The sequence below is a fragment of the Sceloporus occidentalis genome, unplaced genomic scaffold (genome assembly GCF_023333645.1).
Source record: "Sceloporus occidentalis isolate IW3139 unplaced genomic scaffold, rSceOcc1.0.p SCAF_26, whole genome shotgun sequence".
Lineage (NCBI taxonomy): Eukaryota > Metazoa > Chordata > Lepidosauria > Squamata > Phrynosomatidae > Sceloporus > Sceloporus occidentalis.
The window spans coordinates 8384562-8412501 of record NW_028317006.1 but is presented as its reverse complement, the minus strand read 5'-3'; the positions used below and the strand labels follow the sequence as shown (position 1 = coordinate 8412501).

Below are 27940 nucleotides of genomic sequence, written 5' to 3'. Positions count from 1 at the left end.
AAAGCTATAGTGAAGGAAACATTTGAGCTGCAAGAGGGCTGTACAAGTACATTTTGAACACTATTGAAACACAACAATTAAGCCTGTAAACATCTGTGAAGCATCCCTCCAACCGAAGCATGAAGACAGATCTAGGTTTCTTTCTTCAAATGAATCATACAGAGTTTAAACATTGCATTGGCTGTGCTTTCTAATCATTTGCTGGATGTATTTTCTTGTAAAATAAGCATTTTTGACCTGGGTTCTGCAGAGTTTGATATGATAGAAAGCAGGAGGAAAAAGTCCTGAGGCAGAACATCCCACACCTATATCACTATGGTCTTGCTTAACCAGAATAACACTGCAGAAAGTATCCCGCTTTGCATAAACTGCACGCAACATGTGGCCACCATTAATATATCCAAAGCCATTGTGGTGGGAGTTATCTTCGGAATGTTCATCACGTTTGGTGTTTTAGGAAATATTTTGGTCATTCTTTCGGTTGCCTGCCACCGACATCTACAGACTGTGACTCACTATTTTATTGCCAATCTTGCTGTGGCTGATCTACTTTTAATGTCTATGGTGCTTCCATTTTCAGCAACTTTTGAGATACAAGGATATTGGCTTTTTGGTCGCATCTTCTGCAACATATGGGCAGCAGTAGATGTTCTCTGTTGTACAGCTTCCATCATGAGCTTATGTGCCATATCAATAGACCGGTACATAGGGGTTAGTTATCCCCTGAGGTACCCAAGCATTATGACTGAGCGAAGAGGTCTCCTAGCTTTGCTTTGTATATGGGTCTTGTCGCTTGTGATTTCAATTGGACCTCTGTTCGGCTGGAAAGAACCAGCACCAGAAGATGAAACAATCTGTGAAATCACAGAAGAACCAGGGTATGCTCTTTTCTCAGCCTTTGGATCTTTTTACTTACCTTTGACTATCATTCTGATCATGTATTTCCGGGTATATATTGTGGCCAAAAGGGAAGGGAAAGTTTTAACCTGTGGGATGAAGTTTGAGAAGTCAGACTCTGAGGAAGTGACTTTGAGAATCCACAGAAAGAGCACCCCAGAAAGTATCAATTCTAGCACATGCTCAAAGCACAAACCCCACTTTTCGGTGAGACTTCTTAAGTTCTCCAGGGAGAAGAAAGCAGCAAAAACACTTGGAATTGTAGTGGGATGCTTTGTATTGTGCTGGCTTCCATTCTTCCTTGCTATGCCAATAGGTAAGTGACAAGATTTCATTCTGAACTCTATCAAAACGTACGCTGATTGGGGTATACAGTATGACTTATGTTGGTTTATTAGTTTGGTGATGTCGTGTGCATACAGAGGGCTTCTGAATACTAAATCAAAACTTTATTATTATAGGTTGAATTTTCCGCGTATGACCTGCTGCTATGTATGAAAAGCATTCAGTCATAGCTTTTTATGTGTAGCATATTGTGCAGCGTGGATCAAATTAGTCTTGTGATGCAAAAGTGTATTTACGTTCCCTTTAACATTATACGTCTATTTTTGTTTTCTAACTAGCCAGGAGTGCCAGCATTGTCAGCTGTCCTAAAAACTATATCTAGATTACAGTTTATGGCATTTCTGCAGAGCCTTTCCATGGAGGCCACCTGGGGATGACATGTACGATGTCTGTATTGCCATATTATGGATAAAACCCTTATGTTATATAGCTTATATGTTTATATAGCAATAATGTAACGCAAGATATGAAAAGATTACAAACTTAAGGTTAACATCAGAATTTTATTCACGTACAATATAGTGTTCATTGGCGGTATTTAAACATACAAAGGCAATGTATATTTATAAAGCCAACGTTTGCTCAAGGTATGAAGCTTGCTTAATTGTTGCCTAGAATAGAGTCACCGGGACCATCTCTTGCAGGGGTTAGTACGAGCTATAATGCATACTGACTGCAAAATGTCTGTCGTCTGAAAAAACTTTCCAATTCCTTATATTATCCACCGAAAGTGTTTTTTTATAAATATGTCTAGCAATTGGCTCTGCATGAGTTACATAGATTGTGCAGAGAAAAAAACAGGATTTACCGACCCAATCGCTTCGCTCTGATTTTTAATTCTGAACTATATTATCGCAAGTCTTTTGGTTTTCTGGCATAGAACATTGAAAATACGGCAATAAAAGAGAGTGTATTTTTCTTTTCATTGCTTTATTTGTGTAGGTGAGGCACGCATGTCTTTTGTCAGTTCCACAACATTTTTAATTAACGTGCAAACTGAGATTTTTGTTACTCTGTCCTTCAAAGACTTAAAGAAATGACCTCTGTGGATGATGAAAACATAGAATAATGTTTTATGTATACTTGTAGTGAACAGAAATCCGGGAAACAAGATAAGTTTAAGTGAATATGTTAGTAGCCTGTTTAATTAAGAATATATTCTCACTGGCGACAGATATAACAATGCCATTTTTACAAAATATCAATGTTGGTTGATGTGATGTCATCCCAGGAGAAGGTTGAAAGCATGTGTCCTTTTACCGTGTGCATGAGCAAGTCCTGTGCTTATTTATGTACCGTTGATTGACAGACACCATATCTACCCATCATTTTGCAGACCATGTGTCAAGAGTGTTGGAAAAAGTAATTAGCATGCATTCTAACTTTGTAGACCTCTCTTATCCTAAAAATGAAAACTTACATCCTGTAATCAAGAGTCCATTAATGACTGAGCAGCACAGACAGGTGTTCCAGTGTCCCGTTTGTAGGGCACAATTTCACACAACAACAAACTGGATGTTTGTTGGCGCTTGTCCTACCAAAGCAGTCAGTGGATGTTGAGTGAAATAGAATTACAGTGATGTATGTATGGCTGTAAACTGCAATTGCCTTGTTATTGTAATAATAATAAAATAATAGAACACACTCCAAACAGAGAATTGTGTGTTATACATATGATGCTGTTACACAAATCATAAGACATGACTGACAAGGTCTAACCAGGAAGGGGGGGCTAGAAGGGTCTAATGACGCTCATGTCTCCCGGGTAATGTCAGTGACGAGCTCACACACATCCTATTTTAGCCTCTATTCACAATCTAGAAAGGACACCTGATAACGCCCAACTGTGACTTATGTATCTTCATGGACGCAACTGATACAAAATACTCTCATTTCAAAATATTTAATAAAATAGAGGTTCAACAATATATTTTTGTTTCATTTTTATTCAGATTTCAACAAATAAGATTGGGGTTTACTTAGTTAAACATTTAGTTGTCAGAGGAAGGGGCAACAGAAAAACCTTAACAGTAAAGTTAGGTTGACTAAAGTTAAGAATAAGTGGTTTGCTCCAGGGTTGACATTAAACATCGACCCACCCCTTTACTACAATCTCACCCACAAAGTCAAAGCAGAGCATGCGCTTTCCATTGTAGCCCCACTCTGCGCTTTAGGGTGGAGATTTAATATCCCAAAGGTCAATTTCTCTTCTACTCCTTCAACCAGTGCAGTGGGAAGAGACCCCTTCCTCCAGAGACCAAATTGGAACAGTGTGTAAATGTGCAATTTCTAATCTACTGGTGTAACCAGGGGCGTTCATCCCAATTGTGTTCGATGGGGTTGAAGTCGGAGCTCTTATTATAATATGTGTGTGTGTATGTATGTATGTTTGCGTATACAGTATATGTATGTGTGTGTATAAATATATAAATATGTATGTGTGTCTGCTTCATTTCTTAAGGGCTAGAGAGGGATAAATGCATTGGGTATGCTGCTGTTAAACATGTTTAATAGCTGTGTCTGTTTGGCTTCTGGGATTTATCCAACCTTGCATCTATACATTTAATGGAACATGTATAGATCGAAATAATATTTACTACATAAAACAGACCCTGTTTTTCATTTGTGGATGGGAGGTCCACCTTAATCCACACCTTAAATATGCTTCTCTGTAACATTCCAAAGCAAGACATATGAAGCTGCCTATAGAATAAATAAACTGTTACATCGTTGTAGTAATGGAAGGTCCACAAAATACGAAAGTCATCATTCAACAGGCTTTACCTGCAAATACATGGAAAGATTTACTTTTTTCACTAATGAAATTTGGAACGAAATTTGTTTACACACATGCTGTTGTGTTATTTTTCGTAGAACTATTTATGTGGAATAACTCCTAATTGAAGGGACTATTCATCAAAGGTTCACATTTATACATAAGACATGTTTCTGTGTTTTAGAGTGTATTCATCAAAATGCCTAAAACATTTCATAGTTTTAGTTGCCTCTGTTAAATGACATAAAAATGAATATTCCTAATATGTGAGAGAAAACGCAAATCAATGTGTAATTCTCCACCATAACATAAACAGTCTCCCCTGTTTTGCTGAACATGTCTGGTGCGTGTTGCTGGAAGGAGAAATTCTCGTAAAAAAAAAAAAAATGTGTGTTTTGTAAAACATTTTCCTGATGATTTAAAACACAAATGGCCACCCTGTTCTTCTTCTTTTTTTTTTTGTTTGTTTGTTTTTTCAAATAGAAAACAAGCCATCACATTGTATTAGAGCCTTAATACATAGCCGTAAAATATATTTTTTAAATGTGCCAGGGTTCTGGAAGCCCCTTGAACAACAAATGCATATGGAAGCATATATGAAATACATTTGCAAAAAAAGGAAATAAATCGCATGCTTTAAGAAGGAGCTGCAGCTCCAGAGGTGCAGCAAAAGCCACAATCTGTCTGTAGCTTGGCACATATCATGCATGGCATATAGCTGGGGGAACAGAAAGGGACAAATGCATATAAGTACGTTCAGCAGAATGCCTCCACTTGCAGGGGGAACACAATGAAAAGTTAAATGGTCCCCTCGGCTATCGTATGCATTAAAGTGTATATTATGGCTGGAATGTCCCCTTTAAAGGGAAAGGAAGCATCAAGGTGCCTAAGGACTTTTGTCATCTTCTGCTAATGACTTTTGTCATTTTTTATTATTATTATTATTACAATATAATATAAATATGGTACTAATTATTATAATTACATAATTTTACATTGCTGGAAAATTGCATCTTGAATTTACTTTATCCGTTATATGTAATAAATACAAATATATATTTTTTTAATGATATGATATAATTCTGTGTAGGATTTGGGCCTTCGGCAATACTACAAATTATACCTTTAATGCTGTATTAAGTTATTGATGTATTAAATGCAGCCCTTATTGGGTATTTGCCCACCAAAGCTCTCAATGGGCTGGTTAAGGAGATAATACGGCTCATAAAAGGATTTGTACTTCAAAAGCTGTTTCCATCCACTGTATCTTAATGTTAAAAATAATTGAAATAACTTTCATAGGGGCTTTTCATTTTTACATGCTTGGATTATGTACTCATCTGAACAGGATGATACATTATATGTGCCATAAGGAACATAGGGATTTTTATTCTTGCTGGCACCGTGTCCCATGATTAATGCTGAAATATGTAGGAAATGACAAATGTGCCGCGTCCTCACATGAATACGTTATCCTTAGGATATGCAGCTTTGATGAGAATTTTCTAAACACTACTGAGTCATGAGCTTTTTTTCTTGCTTTTAATTATACTCGTTTGATTAATGGAATGATTAAGTATATATGTAGTTGATTAAATACATGTTTTTTTACGGACTGTCGTACGTAATTTGCTGTCTTGATGTAATCTCCTTTTCTCCTTATTCCATCACCCTTCGTGTATCCCTTTAAAACTGCTCCCTCTTACTGGGGTCATTCCTGAAACCCCCTATATTTCTGCCCTTATTTCCAATATTCTCCTAAGCGCTACTTATCCTAACTTTAAACATTCACTAAAACCCACGCCTATCCAAATAAGCATGCAGTTTGTCCTAATACCCGCAACCGGTGTCCTGAAAGAAACCATCTGTTCTCTCTTCAGCTCTCCGTGCCACATACCTCCCCACATTACCTGCGCGATAATCAAATTATCTTTGCATGCATACAGTCCCTCTCCTTCCATCTTATTTCCCGCTAAATGTCCCAGTAGATTATATGCAAAGATAGAGGAGCACACAACATAAAAAGTTAGAGTCCTGAGTTGCTGCTAGAATAATAATGGTGATAAGTACACAAAACAAAGCAAGAATTCAGCGCATGTCCGTGGAATACCATTCAAAAAACCACCTATCTCAGGCATAAATATTGGGAATTCCGTCACATTATATGGATATATATTGCGTAGCCCGCCACTACGTCAAAGTACCCCAAGTTTGGTGAGTCCTATATAATTTTTCATGGCTATATTGCTTACTAAGGTGTTGAATCAGTGGGACAGCATATTCTCATAATGCACTCTTTCCTTGCCCTCCAGGGGCAGGAGAGAGAACGCATAGAAACATAATTTGACGTATCGGTGAAGTGAATCTTTCTTACATTACAACCTAATCTCAGACCATTAAACTTTACGTGCTGCCCTCTTGAAAAATCATGCTTGTCAACATAGTCATCATCATCATCGTTGCAGCACGATGGAGTGTGTGTCAAGGGTGTTCATAACATACATTCTGATTATTTATTCCATGGACCCGCTCTTAGATTTTAGCAACACTTAGCACTGTAGATAAGGCTAGGAAAAGGCTCAGATTGTGCCAGTTGCCCCTCTGTCCTCTTCTCAGCCCTTTCCTGGGAGATCCATTTCATTGAAAAACAAGGTTAACACATGGAAGGGCAGCATTTAACATCAAGCCATTATAAAAGACAATATAGTATATAACATTGGTGCTGTCAGAAATGGAGGCCTCAAATTACCGTATTTGCTCGATTATGAGACAAGGTTTTTGTGGTCATGTGATGCCGGCGGAAGTACTGGCCACCAGGAGCGGAGGTCTGTATCGCACAGACCTCTACCGGCTGCCCCACTAAAGTGCATCCCTTTACTTGTGACTGAACACGGGTCAAAAGTAAAGGGATGCACTGGTAAGTTGGGGGGTTAAGAGTGGCATGGGGGCGGGGTTCAATGGTTTTCTGGAGGCAGAGTGGCATTTGGGGGTTAAAAGGCATATCAGGGAGGCAGAGTGGCATATGGGGGATTAAAAGGCATAACTGGGGGCAGGTTGGCAAATAAAAGGTAATAAAAACAAAATCATTTTTCTCATAGTTTTTATTAAATATAAAAAAATAGTTTACGTGTGAAATATTCAAATTTTGGGGGCGTTGTCTTATAATCAGGGTCATCTTATAATTGAGCAAATACAGTATGTTGTACCTTCAACACAAATCTATGAGCTCCGTTCCATTTCCAGCCTTCATAATATATGAATTCCTCAATCACTGCACGTCCCCCTAATAATTTCAAGAAGCATTGTAAAACTTTGCCAAAATAATAAAATTGTCACCTTCATGATCTATTACAACGTATTTTAAACAGAACAAAATATTTAAAACATTCAGAATGCCCTCGTAATTTACCAGAAGGAACTAAGCCTTTGTCCTCTGAGTCTGGAAATATCGGCTGTCATCTGGAACATGGGATTTGTGTATGTTTTCATTTTTTTTCCGTAAACTCTGTCTATTTCCATAAGTGGAGATGTCAGGGCTTTTTATCACTTTAAATACTAGTGTAGAATGCGGCAAAAATTTCAGCTCTAGCTGCTTTGAGGTGTTTAAATTATAGCTCCGTTAACCAGCTTGTTTCCAGCAGCTGTAAATGAACTATACAAGGCGAAATGGCCCTGATGTGTATTATGCCGCCATAATGATTTGTGATTTTTGTATATTCTTTATATAACAAATATTGTTCCAGTTGTAGAATTAGTCAAATATTTTCTTCTTCTTTTTTTTTTCTCTGGTTCTCCCCAGCATATTTTTACTTTCTTGGTTCAGAAAATGTGACTCTGAACATAAACCATTTCAAAATGTATAGCTTACATCTTTCCATAGAAGATCCATATCAATATTCTACTCTATTAGTTACGCTGGAAATCTGTTCTTTTTGCCTACTACCCTCTTGGTGAGGCGAAAATTTCTTATATTACATATAAGTAGGGCTGCAACTAACGATTATTCTAATAATCGATTAGTTGGCCGATTTTATTTTTTCGATTAATCGGATAAAAAAATGCAATTTTTTTTTAAAATTTAAAATAATGTAATAAAAAACTTACAATTTACACTTTCATCTCTTTATTGCAATGGCCTCTCTCTATTCACCTTCTTATTTTACTGACATAATAATAAAAGCTACAAGAACCCAAACACCGTGTTTCTCAAACTAGGTTTTAATACAAAGTTATTAGTAAATATTAATTCATACGTTAACTATTTTTCATATTTAATAAAAACTATGAGAAAAAAGCCTTGTTTATATTTTCTTTTATTTACCAAACTGCCCCCAGTTATGCACATCTGACCCTCAGCTTGCCACTCTGCCCCCATATATGCCTTATACCTCTTATATGCCAGATTCCACTGTGCCCCTGATATGCCTTATACTCCTTATATGCCAGTGATATGCAACTGAGCCCCCTGATATACCTTTTACCCCAGATATGTTTTATGCCCCCCTGATATGCCTAATATCGATATGCCTTATACCCCCTATATGCCCTGAAATTCATAATACCCCCCCATACACCACTATAACTCACCCACTCTGGCTCCTCCCCCACTCCACTCTGGCTCCTCCCCCTCCCATACTCCACTCTGCCACCTCCCCCCTCCCATACATAACTGGCTCCTCCCCCTCCCATATACCACTTTGCCTCCTCCCATACTCCACTCTGCCTCCTCCCATACTCCACTCTGCCTCCTGTCAGCAACGGAGGTTCACAAGACACCAGGGAGCCGGGTAGAGAGGCAGAGTGGCGTATGGGAGGGGGAGGATGCAGAGTGGCGTATGGGAGGGGGAGGAGCCAGAGTGGTGTATGGGAGGGTGGCTCCCATACACCCCTCTGACTCCTCCCCCCTCCCATACACCGCTCTGCCTCTCTACCCGGCTCTGTTACTGACAGGCACTTTCACTGCTGCTTCATAGAAGCCTCAGCGTAAGTGAAGGGCAGTAACGGAGGCTGTCTGTGCGATGCAGACCCCCACCTGGTGACAGAGAGGATGATCCTCTGTCAGCCGGTGGGGGTCTAAACGATGCGCACAGACAGCCTCCGTTACTGTCCTTCACTTATGCTGAGGCTTCTATGAAGCTGCACTGAAAGTGCCTGTCCGTAACGGAGTCGGGAGAGAGGCAGAGCGGTGTATGGGAGGGGGGAGGAGTCAGAAGGGTGTATGGGAGGGGGGAGAGAGACGGAAGTGAGAGACCGGCCGACAGTGAGGGGAATCCTCACCTACATATAAGATTTACCATTCGTGGGCAGGCTTGATGGTCCAGGTGGTTTTTAGCTGCCTGTCAAATTCTATTTTTGACAAGTAGGTAAAATTTTGGTGCAAACAGAATTGTATAGTAGAGGCTAAATTGTTCCTTGTTTTAACAAACACCTTTTGAATTCCAAATGCGCTTTAATTATGCATGACTAGTTGTTGCAAATGAAACCCACAAAACCTGAGCCACAAAGCCAGTGGCGTCGCTACAGGGGGGCAAGGGGGGGGGGCTGTTAGCAATCACACTCCTATCATGCCAAGTCAGCCAGTACATGTTGAAACCTAGCTAGCTGCCCCCCTTGTGTATTGATGCTGCCAGCAGTATGGGGTCTGCACATCACTTACAGCCACCCTGTACCAGCATGTACTGGCTGACCTGGCATGATAGGAGTGTGATTGCTAACAGCAAGCACAGTCCCATCATGCCTAGGTACCAGCATTTACTGGTTGGATGTGTAAGTGCTGGAACCTAGGCATGATGGGACTTTGATTGCTGTTGGCATGATAGGAGTGTGAATGCTGAAACCTAGCTAGCTGCCCCCCTTTGTGTATTGATGCTGCTAGCAGTATGGGGTCTACACATCACTTACAGCCACCCTGTATCAGCATGTATATCTATATATTTCCATACATTATTTATGTATACCCGCAAATACAGTGTTTGTATGTCTTATTCAGTTGATTAATACCTGCAATGCTGTTTCCATGTATTTATTTGATCTATACCTGCAATGCTACGTTTCATATACTATTGTATACCTGCAAATACAGGATTTGTATGTCTGATTCTGTTTGTTTGATATATACCTTCAGTGCTGAGATCACAAGTGAATTTCAGTTGATCTATACATGCAAAGCTTGGTTTGTGTGTTGATCTATACCTGCAGAGCCTGTCCTGGTGTGTGTTTGGGTGTTGGTGTGGCAGAGCCTGTCCTGGTGTGTGTGTCTGGGTGTCAGTGTGACAGAGCCTGTGTTTGGTCATCTGTTTCCTGGCACTTAACTTACAGTAGGAATTATTTAATTTATATTTATCCAGAGATAAAATGCCCTCCTGAACTTGTAGTGACTTCAGGGGACAAAACGTTCAATGCCCTGAAATCATTTAGTGGAAAAGTTATTTATTGTGTTATAATATTTATTTCAAGGATTAGTCACACTCAATCGTGGCTTCAGGCTTCCCATGTTGAATGATCAAGTATTATTTTAGCCCAATAACAAAAGTATAATTCCATAGCACATTACTTTTGGAAATTATGAATGCCCCCCCAGTTTGACTGTGGTATCTTGTGTGCCCTCCAATATATTGTTTCTAGAGTCGCCACTGCACAAAAAGCCCATTGGAATGTACGGTTACCTGTCTATTGACAGCCTGGATTCCCCCCCTTTGGGCAGAAGCCAGCATGTTTGATTGCTGATCTTGTAAAACAGTGCTCTCCACAAGCACAGGTTCACCTTCATACAAGGAATGCCTGAACACACGATCGGACATTCCCCTCCGGTACATGTCACTACCGACACCCACTGGAAATTGCCAGATTTTACTAGTTTATGACGTAAAGTCATGATTTATAAAGACACGGAGGCGAGCATTATGCTTATCTCTTTTCTTTATTTCCCTCAGCAGCAAAGAAAGAGAAAACATTTTCAAACGAAAAATATATATGCATAAACAAATACACCAATCACAGGTATACATATATATCCAATGAGGGCCCTCCAAAGATACCCCTCCTTCCTATATAAGCGTCTGTATCCTGAACACCTTCCTCTTTTCTTTGAACGGAACCGAAGAGCAGTAAACAGTCGAAGCAACCTGGAAACACCGACGAACTGAAGAAACCGTCACATCAACCAGAACATGGACGGAAAAAAGGCAATCAAACAGGAACCGGAGTTCACGAACACCTCACGCTGAAAATAAAGAGAAATCGAGACGTTGAGCAAAGCAAACAATCACCATAAATACAATCATGGCCAGAAATGGAAAGAAACCCATAATAAAATGGCAATACAAAATAACCATAAGAAAATTAATTAGAAAATTAATTAGAAATAATAATAATACTATACAGTACACAAAACCCAAAATAAACGGGAGGGAATACAAACCCAATCCTAAAAGAAGAGGAAAAAACAGATCAGGGTGGGAATAATGCTCGCCTCCGTGTCTTTATAAATCATGACTTTACGTCATAAACTAGTAAAATCTGGCAATTTATAAAGACACGGAGGCTCCCATTATGCTAGTTTAAAGCTGGTCCACAACGGTAGCAGAAAAATGAGTCAAAGGCTTAAAATAAAATTCCCTGAACGTAGACTCCCTGGACCAATCCGCCGCCTTGAGGAGATCTTCCAACCGGCATCCCAAAAAAGCAACCTTAGACGCCATGGCCCCTCTAGTAGAATGAGGGCCAAAAATGGAAGTATCGATGCCCGCAGCATCCAACAACCATTTGACCCACCGGGCCAACGTAGTGGTCGACACAGGCAAGTGAGGTTTACGAAAAGACAAAAAGAGTTCGGGACGTGAGCCGTCCCTAAAAACAGCAGTCCGCGCCTCATACGCCTTAAGACAATCCACAGGACACAAGCGTGGCTGAAGAGGAAAAAAGGGATAAAAAACAGAGGTAAGAGAAGTTTTGGTACGTCTGGAAATGTCGAACCGAACACCCTCAGGGTAAAAAATCTGGATGAAATATCCAGCGCCCGAACGTCCGACACACGTTTGCAGGATATAAGACAAAACAGCATAACCAACTTAGCAGATAACTGTTGAAGAGACAGTAAAGCGTTATCGGGCCACAAAATTAAAAACTCAAGAACAATGTTCACGTCCCAAAAGCCCGAATACCTAGGACGAGGCGGGCGAGACAACCTCATACCCTTAAGCAAACGGCAAATAACCGGCTGTTTCCCCAAAGGTACCCCCGCAAAACCTACGTGTCCAGCGGAGATAGCAGACCTATAAATGTTGATGGTGCGATATGCCAAACCATTGTCGAACAAATCCGTGAGAAAACGCAACGCCATCGTTACAGAAGCTGAAACGGGATCCACACGTTGTCCCACGCACCAACGTTCCCACATGTGCCAGGCATAACCGTAAGCGCGTCTAGTTCCTGGCGCCCAAGCTCCAGCCAAGAGATCCTGAGTCGATCTCGAAACACCATGGACAAACCAGGGTCCCCGGAAACCTTCCAAGCCAACAGGGGAAGAAGGCCCTGACAAAGTAGAGGATGAGGAGACCCCTCCAAATCCACAACCAGGTCCAGACTGTGCGGAAGCAGGCGCGGAAAGTCCACGACCATCTCCAACAACGAAGGGAACCATGGTTGAGCGGTCCACAAAGGGGCAATGAGGACCAGAAGGGTACCGCACCGGCGAAGATGGAGCAAAGTTCGTGCCAGAAGGCAAAAGGGAGGGAACGCGTAACTCCCGCGGCACGACCAGTCCTGGAGAAACGCATCTGACGCCAAAGCCTCCGGGTCCGGCCTCCAACTGAAGAAATTGGGAAGCTGAGTATTCAACCGTGAGGCGAACAGGTCGATCTCGAACGGTCCCCAAAGACTCGAAATCCGGTGGAAAACCGAGCGAAGCAGGCGCCAATCGCCGGAATCCTTTAGATGGCGTGAGTTCCAATCGGCGACACGGTTGCTCAGTCCGGGGATATGCTCTGCCTGAACAGAGATACTGTGAGCCAGGCAGAAGTGCCAAAACTCCGTCGCCAGACTCGACAGCGCCTGAGATCTTGTCCCGCCCAGGTGGTTGATATACCTGACCGCCGAGACGTTGTCCAGCCGAAGAAGCACGGAGCAGTTTAATGAATCTCCCAAAAAAACTCCGAACGGCGAAAGACCCCGCCAGAAGCTCCAGACAATTGATATGGAGCCGCTTTTCCTCCAACGACCACTTGCCTCCTGTAGAAGAGTGACCGCATCTTGCTCCCCAGCCTTCTAGGCTGGCATCGGACTCTATGACCACGTCGGGAGTTGTGCCGAATATCGCTCTCCCGTTCCATGCATCCATGTGGGTCAACCACCAAGAGAGCTCCTCTGTCGCCTCGCAATCGAGAGGCACGATCGCGTCGTAAGAAAGGCCTTGTAGCAAAGAACGGTTTTTCAGCCTCTGCAACGCACGATAATGGAGAGGACCGGGAAAAATGGCTTGGATCGACGCCGACAGAGTCCCTATAATCCGCGCCAGATTGCGGACGGAAATAGTCGGCCGTCTCAAAATCCTCCTGATTTCTCTTTTGATAGACTTCACCTTGGAAACCGGGAGATGCATGGACCCTCGGACTGAGTTGATCAGGAATCCCAGAAACTCCATAGACTGAGAGGGATGGAGATCCGACTTCTTCCAATTGACCAGAAAACCCAGGTTCTGTAGAAGGGATATGGTCCACGACAGATGAAGCTGCAGAGTACGCACGTCTTGAGACATAATGAGCAAATCGTCTAAATAAATGATTAAACGAACTCCGTTTGCGCGCAATTTGCCCACCACAGGCTTCAGAAGCTTGGTGAAGCACCAGGGCGCCGACGAAAGACCGAACGGCAGGCTTGTGAACTTCCACCGCTGGGACCCCCATCTGAAATGAAGGAAATCCTGATGTTCCGCGGCTATGGGAACCGTCAAATAGGCATCCTGGAGATCGAGTTTGACCATCCAGTCCCCCACCTGCAACAGGTCCCGCAGACAATGAATGCCCTCCATCTTGAAATGTTGGTAGGAGATGAAGGCATTCAACGGACGGAGGTTGATCACTGGACGCACCCCGCCGCCCTTTTTGTCCACCAAAAACAAGTTGCTTAAGAAACCTGGCGAGGAGTCGGGAATGGGACATGTGGCCCCTTTTGTAAACAGAGCTTGAACCTCCTGAGAAACCAGCGACCTGTCCGTCTCCGAGAACTGAATCACCCCGGGAAGCCCATATTGAATCGGGGTCTGAAGGAAATCGATGTGATAGCCCCGCACCGTATCTAGGACCCAAGGATCCGCTGTCAAAGATCTCCAGGCCTCGACGCAGAAACGCAGTCGGCCCCCGACCTGAGAGGCGGGAGGCAAAGAGGTTAGATGTGTACTCACCATAAGGGCGCCTGCCTTGGTAGGATCCTCTAGCTCCTCTGTTCTGCCAGGGTCGCTGATGCTGGGGGAAGAAGGCAGAGGACGCTGGCTTGTGCTCCTGGAAATGGGATCTGGAAAGACCGGGGCCACGGGGACCGTGATACGGTCCTCTGGAGTGACGGCCTGGTAGACGGCCCCTGTGTCTACTGGCCCCGCCAAAAACCTTCCCTCGAAACACCTTGCGCATATTAGACTGCGCTTTGTCCAAAGCCGTGAAAGTATGGACGAACGAACCAAGGTCCTTGACGAAAGAATCGCCAAAAAGCAAACCTTTTGCCTGCGGGCCAGGCTCAGACACTGCCATATTGACAAGCTTTGGCTCTATTTTCAGGAGAATGGCTTTGCGCCTCTCTGAAGCCACAGCAGTATTAGCGTTGCCAACCAGACAGATAATGCGTTGGAGCCATCCACGCAATTCCAGCAAGTCCACCGGGGCATTATCAGAGAGAGCCGTCTCTACTGTCTCAAAAGCCTTAGTAGCTGGACCCAGGATATCCAGGATTTTATCCTGGCAATTTCGAAGGGAAAACTCCAAACCCTTCTTAGACTTCCAGCCCGTCTTACCCAAAAATTGGGCGATCTTAGGATCAACTTCAGGAGTGGCACAGGCGTCATCTGGTACAGACGGCCTAGGGCATTCAGCCCGCAACTTATTCCTAGCCACTTTATCCAAAGGTTTACGAACCCTGGAGGCCACATATTGTGCCACGTGGTGAGGGAAACCACTCCGCTGACCTGGGGTTGTGCAAGTCATCTGGATTAAACATGGGCTCGCCCTGAGGATCCATAATGGCATCCTCCCCAACAACATGAAGGCCGGGGTCATCTACTCCCCCATCCGCAGGAGCAGCATCCTCATACGAGGAAATCTCAGCCTGATCCGAAATATCGGATGCCTCCTCAGAAGCCGACTCAGAGTCGGACGAATCGGAAAAGGATCTTGCCTTTTTCCATTTTCGCACCGATTTTGCCCGATGGTGGGCTCTCTTACGTGGTGCAACCACGTCATCAGTGACAGGGCGTACCTTGTCCGTCTTAGTTTTGGAGGTCAAATGTGTAACATGGTGAGTCTTGGCCGAGGCCTTACGGCCTGAAAGACCGTCTGAAGTGCCACGTCCACTTAGGTCAGGATTAGGAGTAGTGGCCGGGAACTGAACAGCCCGAAAAGCAGAAGCAATGGACTGAGAGATGTTGGATGACATAAGACCCATAGCAGACTGCAGGGCCTGGTTAACTGACCTGGACATAGTGGCATCCAACAAAGAATGAAATTCCTGAGAGGTGAGGGCATCCCCTTGGGAATCATTAGGGCCCGAACCCTCAGCACGAGTGTCATCAACAACTTGGCCAGACATCATTGGCGATTCAGCTGAAGAGGCAGTTTTGTTGGGGAACATAATAACAAAAACCAGTCTGACCGGGAGAAAAAACAAGTACAAACTAGCAATACCGTGAAAAAACGGCAGAAATCCGAGCAGCCGAACCTGAAATACCACAAAAAACCCGCGCGGCACTGAACTAAAATGGCCGCCGCGATGCGAAACGGCCGCGCGTAAGGTCTGGCAAGAGAGGAGAGAACTTACCTCAACAAAAATGTCCGCCGCGCGTCTGACACAGGTCGCGCATGCGCGAAAAACCTAAGGAGAGAGAGGAACAGGCCGCCGAAGACAAAACAAAAACGGCAGATAAGGAAGGCCGCGAGCGGCAAGGACGCACAGAAAAGGTAGGTATCACATAGAAAAAACGCGTAAATACCAAAGGGAATGCGGGACAGCCCCTCTGGACAGAGGGAGGGGAGGGGGGAACCCACAAATGAAAGGCAAAAACTACCGGAAACCATACACAAGACCAGAAAAAAACGGCAATACTTATCTCTGAGGGAGCAGCAAAGAAAAGAGGAAGGTGTTCAGGATACAGACGCTTATATAGGAAGGAGGGGTATCTTTGGAGGGCCCTCATTGGATATATATGTATACCTGTGATTGGTGTATTTGTTTATGCATATATATTTTTCGTTTGAAAATGTTTTCTCTTTCTTTGCTGCTGAGGGAAATAAAGAAAAGAGATAAGCATAATGGGAGCCTCCGTGTCTTTATAAATTCACTTAAGGATAGGAGAGCACTACTGGGCTCTGCCATTGACCCCCCCACTGAGCGATCACTTGTATTGCAATAAGCAATGCAGGGCTATGGAGACATGCTTGCTGATCACAGTAGGATCAGCACAGACGGATCAGTAGGAGGAGTAAAATGAAATATAAACAAATGTAAAGAAATAATCAAATGTATAGGAAGCACAGTGATGTCACCATAACCTAACATTATGTATTTCTATGTTTTAAAAGAAGGCTCTACTTTTCCTGAACTAATTGATGTATAATTTTTGAGTTTATCAATTATGATTTAACAAACTTATGGTAGAATGACAAAAAAAATCTCGTACTTAAATTCTGAAAACTCCTAGGGCTGAAGGGGTTAATGTTGTTTATATATTTAAATAAGAAATGTATTGTAGATGTATATCATGGAGTAGCTATCTAAATTTCCTGTTCATAGACGTTACATGTTTATTCCTCCCCATAAAGTTATTTCTCTACTTCTGTTGAGTTATTCTCTCTCTTTGGAGGTAGCATCAGGGCCATAAACAGTTAATATGATTTTGACACAAAGAGCAGCTTGCATAAGGTGAAAACCAAAAATCCATTTAGGCATGCACCTCAAAAAAAAAATAAAAAAATACAATAAAAAAAATAAAATAATACTAATAAAAAAAATTAATAATAATAAAAAATATTTATATATATATATAATATATTTGCAGGTATTTTAAATCCATTCACTTAACGGTGATAAAAGCTATGATGCTGGTAGTTCCTCACGTCTAACCTTACCCACAACTCAACTCAACTCTTATGTGACATCATACTTTTACAAGTGCAATCATATAAACGTTTCTTTATTTCCACTACCTAACTGTATATACTGCATTTGCTCGATTATAAGACGACCCTGATTATAAGACGACCCCCCAAATCTGAATATTAATTTAGGGAAAAAAGCCTGAATATAAGACGCCCCTATAGGAAAAAAGTTTTACCAGTAAATGTTAATTCATCTAAACTATTTTTTTTAATAAAAGCTATGATTGAGAAAAATATTTTGGTTTTATTTCCTTCTATTTTCCAACCTGCCCCCCAGTTATGCACATCTGCTCCAGAAATGCCACTGTGCCCCATGATATGCCTTTTAACCCTCTAAATTCCACTGAGCCCCATGATATGCCTTTTAACCCTATATGCCACTGTGCCCCATGATATGCCTTTTGACCCCCTATGTGCCACTCTGCCTCCAGAAATGCCTTATGCCCCCCATTTAACACTCTCCCCCCCCCCCAACTTACCGGTGCTTCTGACTTCCCTGTCATGTAGCCGGGGTAGCGTGTAGATCCCACGCGCTTCCGCTGCAGCCGGAAGGAGGCGTGGCTAGCAGCGGGGGTTGTCTGCGTCCATCGCGCAGACCTTCCCCGACTGTCAGAGATCAGAGTTCCCCGCTGCTAGCCACACCTCCTTCCAGCTGCAGCGGAAGTTGTCTACGCGAATCGCGTAGACATCTACACGCTGCCCCAGCTACACACCCGGGGACTCAGAAGTACCGGTAAGTGGGGCGGGGGATGGGGCGGGGGAGGGGGAGACAGGACATAAAAGCCTCGTATCCAAGTTGTTTAATAGGATCACTTGAAGGTTTTGGAATTAATTTCCATTTTCTTTTACTAAATCAAAAAACTGAGATAATGTTTCGCCAACCTCATCTGTTTTACTAAACCATAAAATTCTATTTTGTTTTATATGATTCTGTAACATGTGATTCTAAATCCATTTTTTCCCACAATAATCCAGGCTTCTACCACAAATATAGATATACATTTTTATATTGCGCAAGCACAAACACTTAAAATAAAATAATGGCTAGCACTTGATAGTCCCTTTGTCGGCCACATGTGGCCTCGAAGTGCTTTTGTGAAGTCTGCTGAACGCCTAAAAAAACCTATAAGATTTATTTAATTACACACGTGATTAAGCAAGTTTCCAGTAATTAAATTAACATCTCTGTCCTGCCATGTTAACAAGTTAGACTATATTGACCTAGCAGATTGGTATTTTATATACCTGTCCTCAAGTAGAATTAACTCTGCTATTTTAAAAGTTCCTTGTGCTCAGATGAGATAACATGCCTCAGGTTTGTATTGACCAAAGCAGGAGGGTTTTTTTTGTTGGTGGTTTCAACTCACTGACTTCACTAGAAATGATGGGCCATTTCTGGCCTCTCCTTGAAAGAAGGCTGAGCTGGCCACGTACAATCAGTGAATCGAGGAATCTCTGTGATTTAACAATCGCTACTTTGCATTACGAAGAGCCTACCAAGCTGTTTTTGCAGGAAAAGCCCTCCAGGGTTGGCCCTAATACATAACAAAGTCAAAATCCTCCAGATCCCTACCAATGGTGGGTGTGAATCTCAAAAGGTGGTTGTAGGTGCACATTGATTAAGGGGTGTACCCCGAAACATTTGTTCTTCCACCTTGTCCATCATCACACTTATTAAATGTGTGAATTCACTTGCAACATCCCTGGAGTGCTGTGTTTTCTATTCTTGGATTGGTGGCAAAAGGTAACGGTAAGGGAGGTTAGATTATATTAATCGGTAAAATTAATCACAGTTGTGTAAAAATTACCGTATTTGCTCGATTATAAGACGAGGTTTTTTTCAGAGCAAATGCTCTGAAAAATACCCCTCGTCTTCTAATCGGGGTCGTCTTCTAATCAGACCTCAAATAGAGTCTGATTAGGAGACTAAGATCCAGATCCCCCGCACCGCTGCAGGGGACCTGGATCCTCCTGTCTCACCCCCCCCCCCATCATACACACACTTACCGGTGCTTCCTGCTGTATTGCCGGGGCAGCGGGTTGACGTCTACGCGATCCGCGTAGACAACGTCCGCTGCAGCCGGAAGGAGGTGTGGCTAGCAGCGGGGGTTGTCTGCGTCCGTCGCGCAAACCTTCCCCGACTGTCAGAGATCAGAGTTCCCCGCACCGGTGCGGGGAACTCTGATCTCTGACAGCCGGGGAAAGTATACGCGACGGACGGATACAAACCCCCGCTGCCAACTCCACCTCCTTCCGGCTGCAGCAGAAGGCGACGTCAACCCGCTGCCCCGGCTGGAAGCACCGGTAAGAGAGGGCTGAGAGGGGAGGGGAGAGTGTGTGTGTGTGTGTGTGTGTGTGTGTTAAATGGGGGCATAGGGCATTTCTGGAGTGGCGTTAAGGGGGCATTTAATAGAGCACTCTGCCTCCTGAAATGCCTTATACACCTATATGCCACTCTGCCCCATAATATGCATTTTAACCCCCTAAATGCCAGAGTGGCATATAGGGGTATAAGGCATTTCTGGAGGCAGAGTGCTCTATACAATGCCTTTTAACTCCCTTAATGCCACTCTGCCTCCTGAAATGCCTTATACCTCCCTATATGCCACTCTGCCCCATAATATGCATTTTAACCCCCTAAATGCCAGAATGGGATATAGGGGTATAAGGCATTTCTGGAGGCAGAGTGGCATATAGGGGTATAAGGCATTTCTGGAGGCAGAGTGGCACATAGGGGGTCAAAAGGCATACCATGGGGCACAGTGGCATATAGAGGGTTAAAAGGCATATCATGGGCCACAGTGCCATATTGGAGTGGCAAGCCTGGGGGCAGATGTGCGTAACTGGGGGACAGGTTGGAAAATACAAGAAATAAAAACAAAAAAAATATTTTTCTCAATCATAGCTTTTATTAAAAAAAATAGTTTACATGAATTAACATTTACTGGTAAAACTTTTTTCCTTTAGGGTCGTCTTATATTCAGGCTTTTTCTTTTTTTCCTAAGTTAATATTCAGATTTTGGGGGGTCGTCTTATAATCAGGGTCGTCTTATAATCGAGCAAATACGGTATGTTAATCAGGTTTCTACCATCATATACACTGCCGAAGCAGACATAATCAAAATATCGGGCTTTAGTCTTCTACCACCCCACCTCCCTCCCCGAGCAAGTTGAAGTTACATTGATCAGCGTGGATGGATAACTGAAGAATTATATGGCCACAAGGGACCATTTAGTGCAGGGAAAGTAATAGAAAGCTTTCATGTGATTTAGAGAGGCTCTTATGGCTTTAACTGATTTGCCCATCATTCACAGAATTGTTTTTGTACCCTAAAAAACTATTGTCACCAGAAATAAACTTTTACGGCACAAAAGTGGCCAATAAACCGTGTCTATCAAAACATGTCCTCTGGCATACTCTGTCGAAAAAGTGAAATCCTTGCAAAAAAAATAAATTCTTTTTTTTTCTTTTTTTATTGTCAAGGAAGCGTCAGGGCACCCGTTTAGTTGTGCAGTGGTATACAAACATTTGCTTTCCAATATTATAATTATCCATAATTACAGTAATAATTAAAATAATGATGTTTAGTCTTCCCAGTGATAAAACATAGCATATCAAGGGTGCAATGATGAGATATACTCAATGATTGTTAGGGTAACAAACAGGAACCCACTATACAGGTGAGGAATCCCTACATAGCAGCACAGAGAGTAGGGAACTGCAGTTGTAGCAAGGCAGGAAATAGTTAATGGTCGGGGCCAGGAACTTCAGAAAAGCAGCATAAACGGTTAAGGTTTCCACAGTCAGGGTTACAGAGAAGCAGCATAAACGGTTAAACAATCCGGGTCAAAATTCATAGAACCAGCAAGGGAACGCTAGGTACTGAGGCTTACGAGACACCAAGCAAGGAACAACAGGAACTTTCCCAGAGCTTTTTGTCAGCGGTGATCAGGGGGCGGGCCTGAGCGGCCTTCGTTCCTGCTGCCAATGTGCAACAGCCCACAACGGTAAGTATCTGAGGGAGGGCAAGACGCTGCGCATTGGTGCCCGATGGGCACTGTGACTCTGTACCCAATAAGCACCGTGAGCGCCCGCCAGATCGGTGCGGCGGAGAGGCACCTGACCAGGGCCGGACTGGGACTGAAAAGCAGCCCTGGAAAAATTTGGAGACCAGCCCCATATAGTTTATCTCACGGTGAAGCTCTTATACCCACACGCACCCCTTATACACACCCGAGTCACACTATGTGCAATTCTTTTTATCTCATTATTTGTATTAAAATGCCAGAAAGCAAAAGTGTTAAAAGGCCCTAATAAATTAAATACATTACACATAATAGGATCAAAACATTTACTACTGCGAACATTGTTAGATGAAAGAGTTCCATTTTATTCAGTGGAACAAAACACTGATCACATTATTCTTCACGATATTCTGGTAAGAAACTTTTATTTCTTTATTAATTCATGTAGACTATTTTTTTCCATATTTAATAAAAGCTATGATTGAGACATATTTGGTTTTTATTTCCTTTCATTTGACAACCTACCCCCGAGTTATGCACCTCTGACCCCAGGCTTGCCACTCTGCCCCCCTGATATGCCTTCTAACCCCCTATATGCCACTCTGCCTCCAGAAATGCCTTATACCCCCTATATGCCACTCTGTCCCATGATATGCCTTCTAACCCCCTATATGCCACTCTGCCATATAGGGGGTTAAAAGGCATATCATGGGGCACTCTGCCTCCAGAAAAGCCTTATGCCCCACTATATGCCACTCTGCCTCCCTGATATGCTTTATACCCTCTCTTTATACCCTCACTCTGCATCCAGAAATGCCTTATACCCCTATATGCCACTCTGTCCCATGATATGCCTTCTAACCCCCTATATGCCACTCTGCCATATAGGGGGTTAAAAGGCATATCATGGGACAGAGTGGCATATAGGGGGGTATAAGGCATTTCTGGAGGCAGAGTGGCATAAAGGGGGTTAAAAGGCATATCATGGGGCACTCTGCCTACAGAAAAGCCTTATGCCCCCTATATGCCACTCTGCCTCCCCAATATGCTTTATACCCTCCTATATGCCCCTCTGCCCCATGACATCCCTTTTAACTCCCTTTATGCCACTCTGCCTCCAGATATGCCGTTGACCCCCTATATGTCACTCTGCATCCAAAAATGCCTTATACCCCTATATGCCACTCTGGCATATAGGGGGTTAAAAGGCATATCATGGGACAGAGTGGCATATAGGGGGGTATAAGGCATTTCTGGAGGCAGAGTTGCATAAAGGGGGTTAAAAGGCATATCATGGGGCACTCTGCCTCCAGAAAAGCCTTATACCCCCCTATATGCCACTCTGCCTCCCTGATATGCCTCAACCCTCCTATATGCCACTCTGTCCCATGATATGCCTTCTAACCCCCTATATGCCACTCTGCCATATAGGAGGTTAAAAGGCATATCATGGGACATTTTTGTTTACTTTATATGGCAAGCCGATCCAGCTTGCCATATTAAATAAAAAATAATATATGCCACTCTGTCCCATGATATGCCTTCTAACCCCCTATATGCCACTCTGCCATATAGGGGGTTAAAAGGCATATCATGGGACAGAGTGGCATATAGGGGGTATAAGGCATTTCTGGAGGCAGAGTGGCATGAAGGGGGTTAAAAGGCATATCATGGGGCACTCTGCCTCCAGAAAAGCCTTATGCCCCCTATATGCCACTCTGCCTCCCCGATATGCTTTATACCCTCCTATATGCTCCTCTGCCCCATGATATACCTTTTAACCCCCTTTATCCCACTCTGCCTCCAGATATGCCTTTTGACCCCCTATATGTCACTCTGCATCCAGAAATGCCTTATACCCCTATATGCAACTCTGGCATATAGGGGGTTAAAAGGCATATCATGGGACAGAGTGGCATATAGGGGGGTATAAGGCATTTCTGGAGGCAGAGTGGCATATAGGGGGACACACTTACATACACACACATGCCGATTTTTTTTGTTTTTAACAAATACAAAAAACATTATACAGTACAAAAAATACATTATTTTACTCACCTTCTACTTCTCTTGACTTCCTGGTAGCTGCACACTGTTCTCCTCTATGCTGACAGGATGCCACTGACCTGACATCCGGTGCTGCAGCAGTCTGAGTGCGAGGGGGCGGAGCTTCCACCTCACGCTGCTCCCATCACTATGCAGCCATCAGACTGCTGGGAATGTAATCTAAACGGCCGGTGCGTGCTGATGCCGCCGGCCGGAGCTACTTTAACACTTTTTTTTTAATTTATATGGTAAGCTGGATCGGCTTGCCATATAAAGTAAAAAAAAAGTATTAAAGCAGAGCCGGCCGGCGGCATCAGCACGCACCGGCCGTTCAGATTACATTCCCAGCAATCTGATGGCCGCATAGTGATGGGAGCAGCGTGAGGGGTGAAAGGTCAGTGCGAGGGGGCGGAGCTTTCACCCCTCACACTGCTCCCATCACTAGACGGCCATCGCACACGGCTGCTGGGTGCTGATGCCGGCCGGCCGCATCAGCACCCAGCGGCCGCTTTGGTTAGATTTCGGGAAGCCTGGGGGGCAATTGCCCCCCTGCCCAGCCCGCCCCTGGCACCGAGGGAGGCGTTCATTGCCATTTGCAGCCGCTCAGCGGCTGTCTTCATAGTAAGTCTGCCGGCCGCCCAGCCCACGGACCTTCCGGCCCACCGGGAAATTTCCCGGTATCCCGGTGGGCCAGTCCGGCCCTGCACCTGACAATGAAATGCATTATATGGCATAAAGCGTGTTGTAGGCACAATAGGGGACTCGAGTCTCAGGGGACGCTTTCTCTGTGCTCGAGCAGAAGGCCTGGGGGGTCTGTGGTTCTGTTGGGACAGATCATTCCGCCCTGATCCAAGTTACTCAACTTGGAGCAGCAGAGAAAACAGTCAAGTGCACTGAGCCCTAAAACAGAAGCTTAATATTTTTTCATTAATGAAACATTTCACTGAATCTCACTTGCATGAAACATAACATTGTATCTTTATTGTCTTATCACATTCAATAAAAAGTGTCAAAGCTAATATGCTTTCAGCACCTGTTTCCAGTAATGTTTTCTTTAAGTCTGTTGCGGTGGGCAGAACTGGTAGCAGCAATTCTAGCACTAGCGGCATCGGATCTTGTATTTATACTGCCAACCTCTGTATACTCCGTTACCGATTGTGATCGCTGCAACAGAGCTAATTCATAAGACGGGTAATTTATAAAGACACGGAGGCTCCCATTATGCATAACTCTTTTCTTTTCATAATAAAGGCATTTTTTTTTAACATATGCAACAAAGTTCAATTAAAGATTTCATCAGCAAACTGGCCAGTGGGGAGCTGGAGATGAGATATCTGTACAGACCATTGTGTTTTTTACTTAAAAGTTTTTACTTGTAAACTAGACACCCATTGATATGCTCCTAAATTGTGAAAATGTGGGTGCATTACCAAAATATAATAGGTATGTAAATTAAAATGTATTAACAGCATCTCTTATAGTATGTACTGCAAAGGGCACACGCTACACGTTATCGCTGATTAGAAGGTAAATGGGGCAATTATTCAGTAGGATACAAAGTGGGTGAATTGTGCATAAGCCAATTTCAGTGTTATTGGCAGGTATCCTCTGTGTCCCGATCTTCCTCTGGACAGTCCCCAAAAATAATGCTTAGAGGTCCTTAGTTTGATTAAGAAAAAGAAGCACAATCAGAGCCATCGTTCAACTGTAGCTAAATGGAGTTGGAGGTCCACCACGGTATTCATGTCTCCTCCGGCTAGGTTCTGGGATTTGACATCAGAGGCTTGGTCTCACCAGCTACATGAGGCGCACAGACCTCTGCTGGACTCTGACGGCTGTTGAGGGGCCCCTAGGGACAGCTGCAGTGCACCCCTGAGGTAGGGTCTGGGCCTAGAGTAGATACCCCATTGGTCTTGCGTCGAGTGATGGCCCTGAACATTACAGTGATACGTTTTAAGAGCAAATCATGTCTCGCCTTCCCAATGACAGCATCAGTTTTTGTCAAAGCAGGTTTAATGAAGCAATGGAAACTTTCCATTGTAAACACTGCGGAAAGGACAGACACAATATTTTGCTTGTGGGGTGTCTCTAAGGAATTTCTGATGTGTTTACTAACACTGTCATCTTGATTTTATTTTACAGGTTCCCTTTATCCTCCGGCTAAACCTTCGGATACTATTTTCAAGATTACGTTTTGGCTGGGTTATTTCAACAGCTGCATCAACCCAGTGATCTATCCTTGTTCCAGTCCAGAGTTCAGAAAAGCCTTCCAAAACATTCTCCGAGCTCGCTGCTCGCACAGGAGGCAGGCAGCAAGCAAATATTCCTCTGGGTTCATCCTGAACAGCCCAGTAAACCGTGGCTCTGAAGAGCACAAGCACGTGGTTCGAATCCCAGTGGGTTCAGGAGAAACTTTTTATAAGATCTCAAAGTCAGATGGAGTTTGTGAATGGAAATATTTCACTCCATCGACCAGCCCTTCAACTCCCTACGGGGCACAAAGGGACTTTTCAAGCTGCTCTGCTGCTAAGATGAACAGTAAGTCCTTTCTTCGGACTTGCTGTTGCATTGGCATAGAGAAGAAACCCATGTGCCATAATGTCCCCACAATCAAAATACACACAATATCAGTGAGCGAGAATGGGGAGGCTGTCTGAGCACAGGACCTTATGGTGTTTTAGGGATTTGGGTAATTCTTGGATGGAAACCATTAACTGACTGTGTAAGTGAACTGGTTCCAATCCAGCAGAACCCGCATACATTCCGTTGCCTCTTTCTGAGCCCAAACTTGCAAACCTGGTCTTTTGGTCCGTTTTTATCTCAGCCCGGTTAACCAGAACAAACTTTGCTGGGTTTTTTCCACTGTGTAAATCCACTGATATGCTGAAGAACCTGAAGGTGCTATGTAAAGGCAAAATTAAATTTTCAGGAACTGAAAAGGGAAATTGTGAAAACCAATCAATAATCCTTTTTTTAAACTTGTATACAGTGTTGATGCAAATGTCTTATGCTTTGTGACTTCAGTTACAAGAATAATTTCAGGTGACTCATCTGTAATGCACTTGATGTCTTCAAAAATTCACTTTGCAAACTAATTTCATTGAGTCTGCCCCTGGTCCATAACTTGGCAAACACTGGGGCCATGTAGCTTCATATGCATATGAAAGAACTGCATAAAAAACAATGTCATATCTAATTATTTCCTAATGACTTGGGCTGAGCACATTCCAGTGTCTGTTTTCCTTATAGCTTTTTCAAAATGTTATATGGATTTGAAATAGGGAGAGTTACTTTGAAAGGATCAATATGACACTGCCGACATCCTGCATTACGTTTCAGTTTTGCGGATTAATAAACATTATTTTTTTTTCATTATGGGAACACATCATTTTTAGGTTCACATAAACACAGGCCCCAAATCTTGGTATGCTCTGTACCTATTTTCAAAATAATTCCCATAAATGTGAAGCTATATACTAAATCCCCTGACCACGAGGCATTGTTGTAATTGCTTTAATTCCTGTCTATGTTAGGACAATTATGTGAAAACAAAATTAAATATCACCACCTGCCCTTTTTATACCAAACCTCACCAGATAAGATTTTGTATGATACGTTGTCAGGACCTAATATTTGAAATAAAGTAGAGTCTAGTAACCTTCTTAAAAGGAAAAGGTCTCTAAGATGGACGTTTTACTAGTGGCCTTAAAATTCCATTTGTAACCTCTGTGGTGTACTAGTGGCTCCTTTGAAGCTGACACAAAGCCAAATATTACCTATTATTATATGCAAGGTATTTAGTATAATATCAGTTTCTTGTTTTGGCACATACCTGTTAAATTGGTCAAATAACGGACATTTAATGGCATGTTGTAGGAGCCATATAGATCCGCAACAGGATACGTAAAGGGTTTCCACAACAAAGCGTGCAGGGTAGGCAGGTTACACCTATTCTTTGTCCACATCCCACTCATTTCAAGTCTTTTGAGGGCTAGCTCTACTGCTAGGCAAGACTAATCTGCTGCCCTTCATGCTTTTTATATGGAGCATGAAAGGGAAAGCTTTGGAGGGATCAACCCTGCAAAGTTCTGAGGTATCAGTTCAGTAGTAAATTGGTTATAATTGGATCATTCCAAGCACTAATGCACATCGTGACTCTCCGTGCAATTCTAATTCCAAAATAAAGATTTATTTGGTGTGTGTATATATATATATATATATATATATATATATATTTATGTATTTATGTTGGGAGCTTTCCTAGATCCAGGGCAGTGGCTCCAGCCACCACCTCGGTGGCTGCCGTCCTTACTGCTGAGTTCTGGGGTATGATGTGCCATCCTAGTACTCTGCCGCTTAAAAACATGTGGCACTGGGTACAGCGTAGCGTTATAACTCTCCTATTAAGCACCAGGGAGCCTGATCGCACAACAGGACAAACTGGCCCTCTTTTTTCAGTCCAAGCCATAATATGCCGCTGAGTATATGTTCT

General features: G+C 43.2%; 1 protein-coding gene across 1 annotated transcript; it reads left to right on the top strand.

Annotated features, from left to right (window-relative positions):
• The first annotated feature begins 315 nt into the window (after nucleotides 1–315).
• LOC149300125 (alpha-1A adrenergic receptor-like) lies at nucleotides 316–26105 on the top strand. The gene is made up of 2 exons (XM_089485671.1): nucleotides 316–1213; nucleotides 25591–26105. Exons 1-2 carry the CDS (start codon nucleotides 316–318, stop codon nucleotides 26103–26105), a joined length of 1413 nt encoding a protein of 470 aa, XP_089341797.1.
• Nucleotides 26106–27940: the final 1835 nt, after the last annotated feature.

What these genes read in the sequence shown, in the direction of transcription:
- LOC149300125 (XM_089485671.1), top strand. Translation starts at nt 316, where the DNA reads ATGGTCTTGCTTAACCAGAATAACACTGCAGAAAGTATCCCGCTTTGC. An exon ending in CTTCCTTGCTATGCCAATAG is followed by an intron (nt 1,214 to 25,590) that starts GTAAGTGACAAG and finishes TTTATTTTACAG; the next exon opens with GTTCCCTTTATCCTCCGGCT.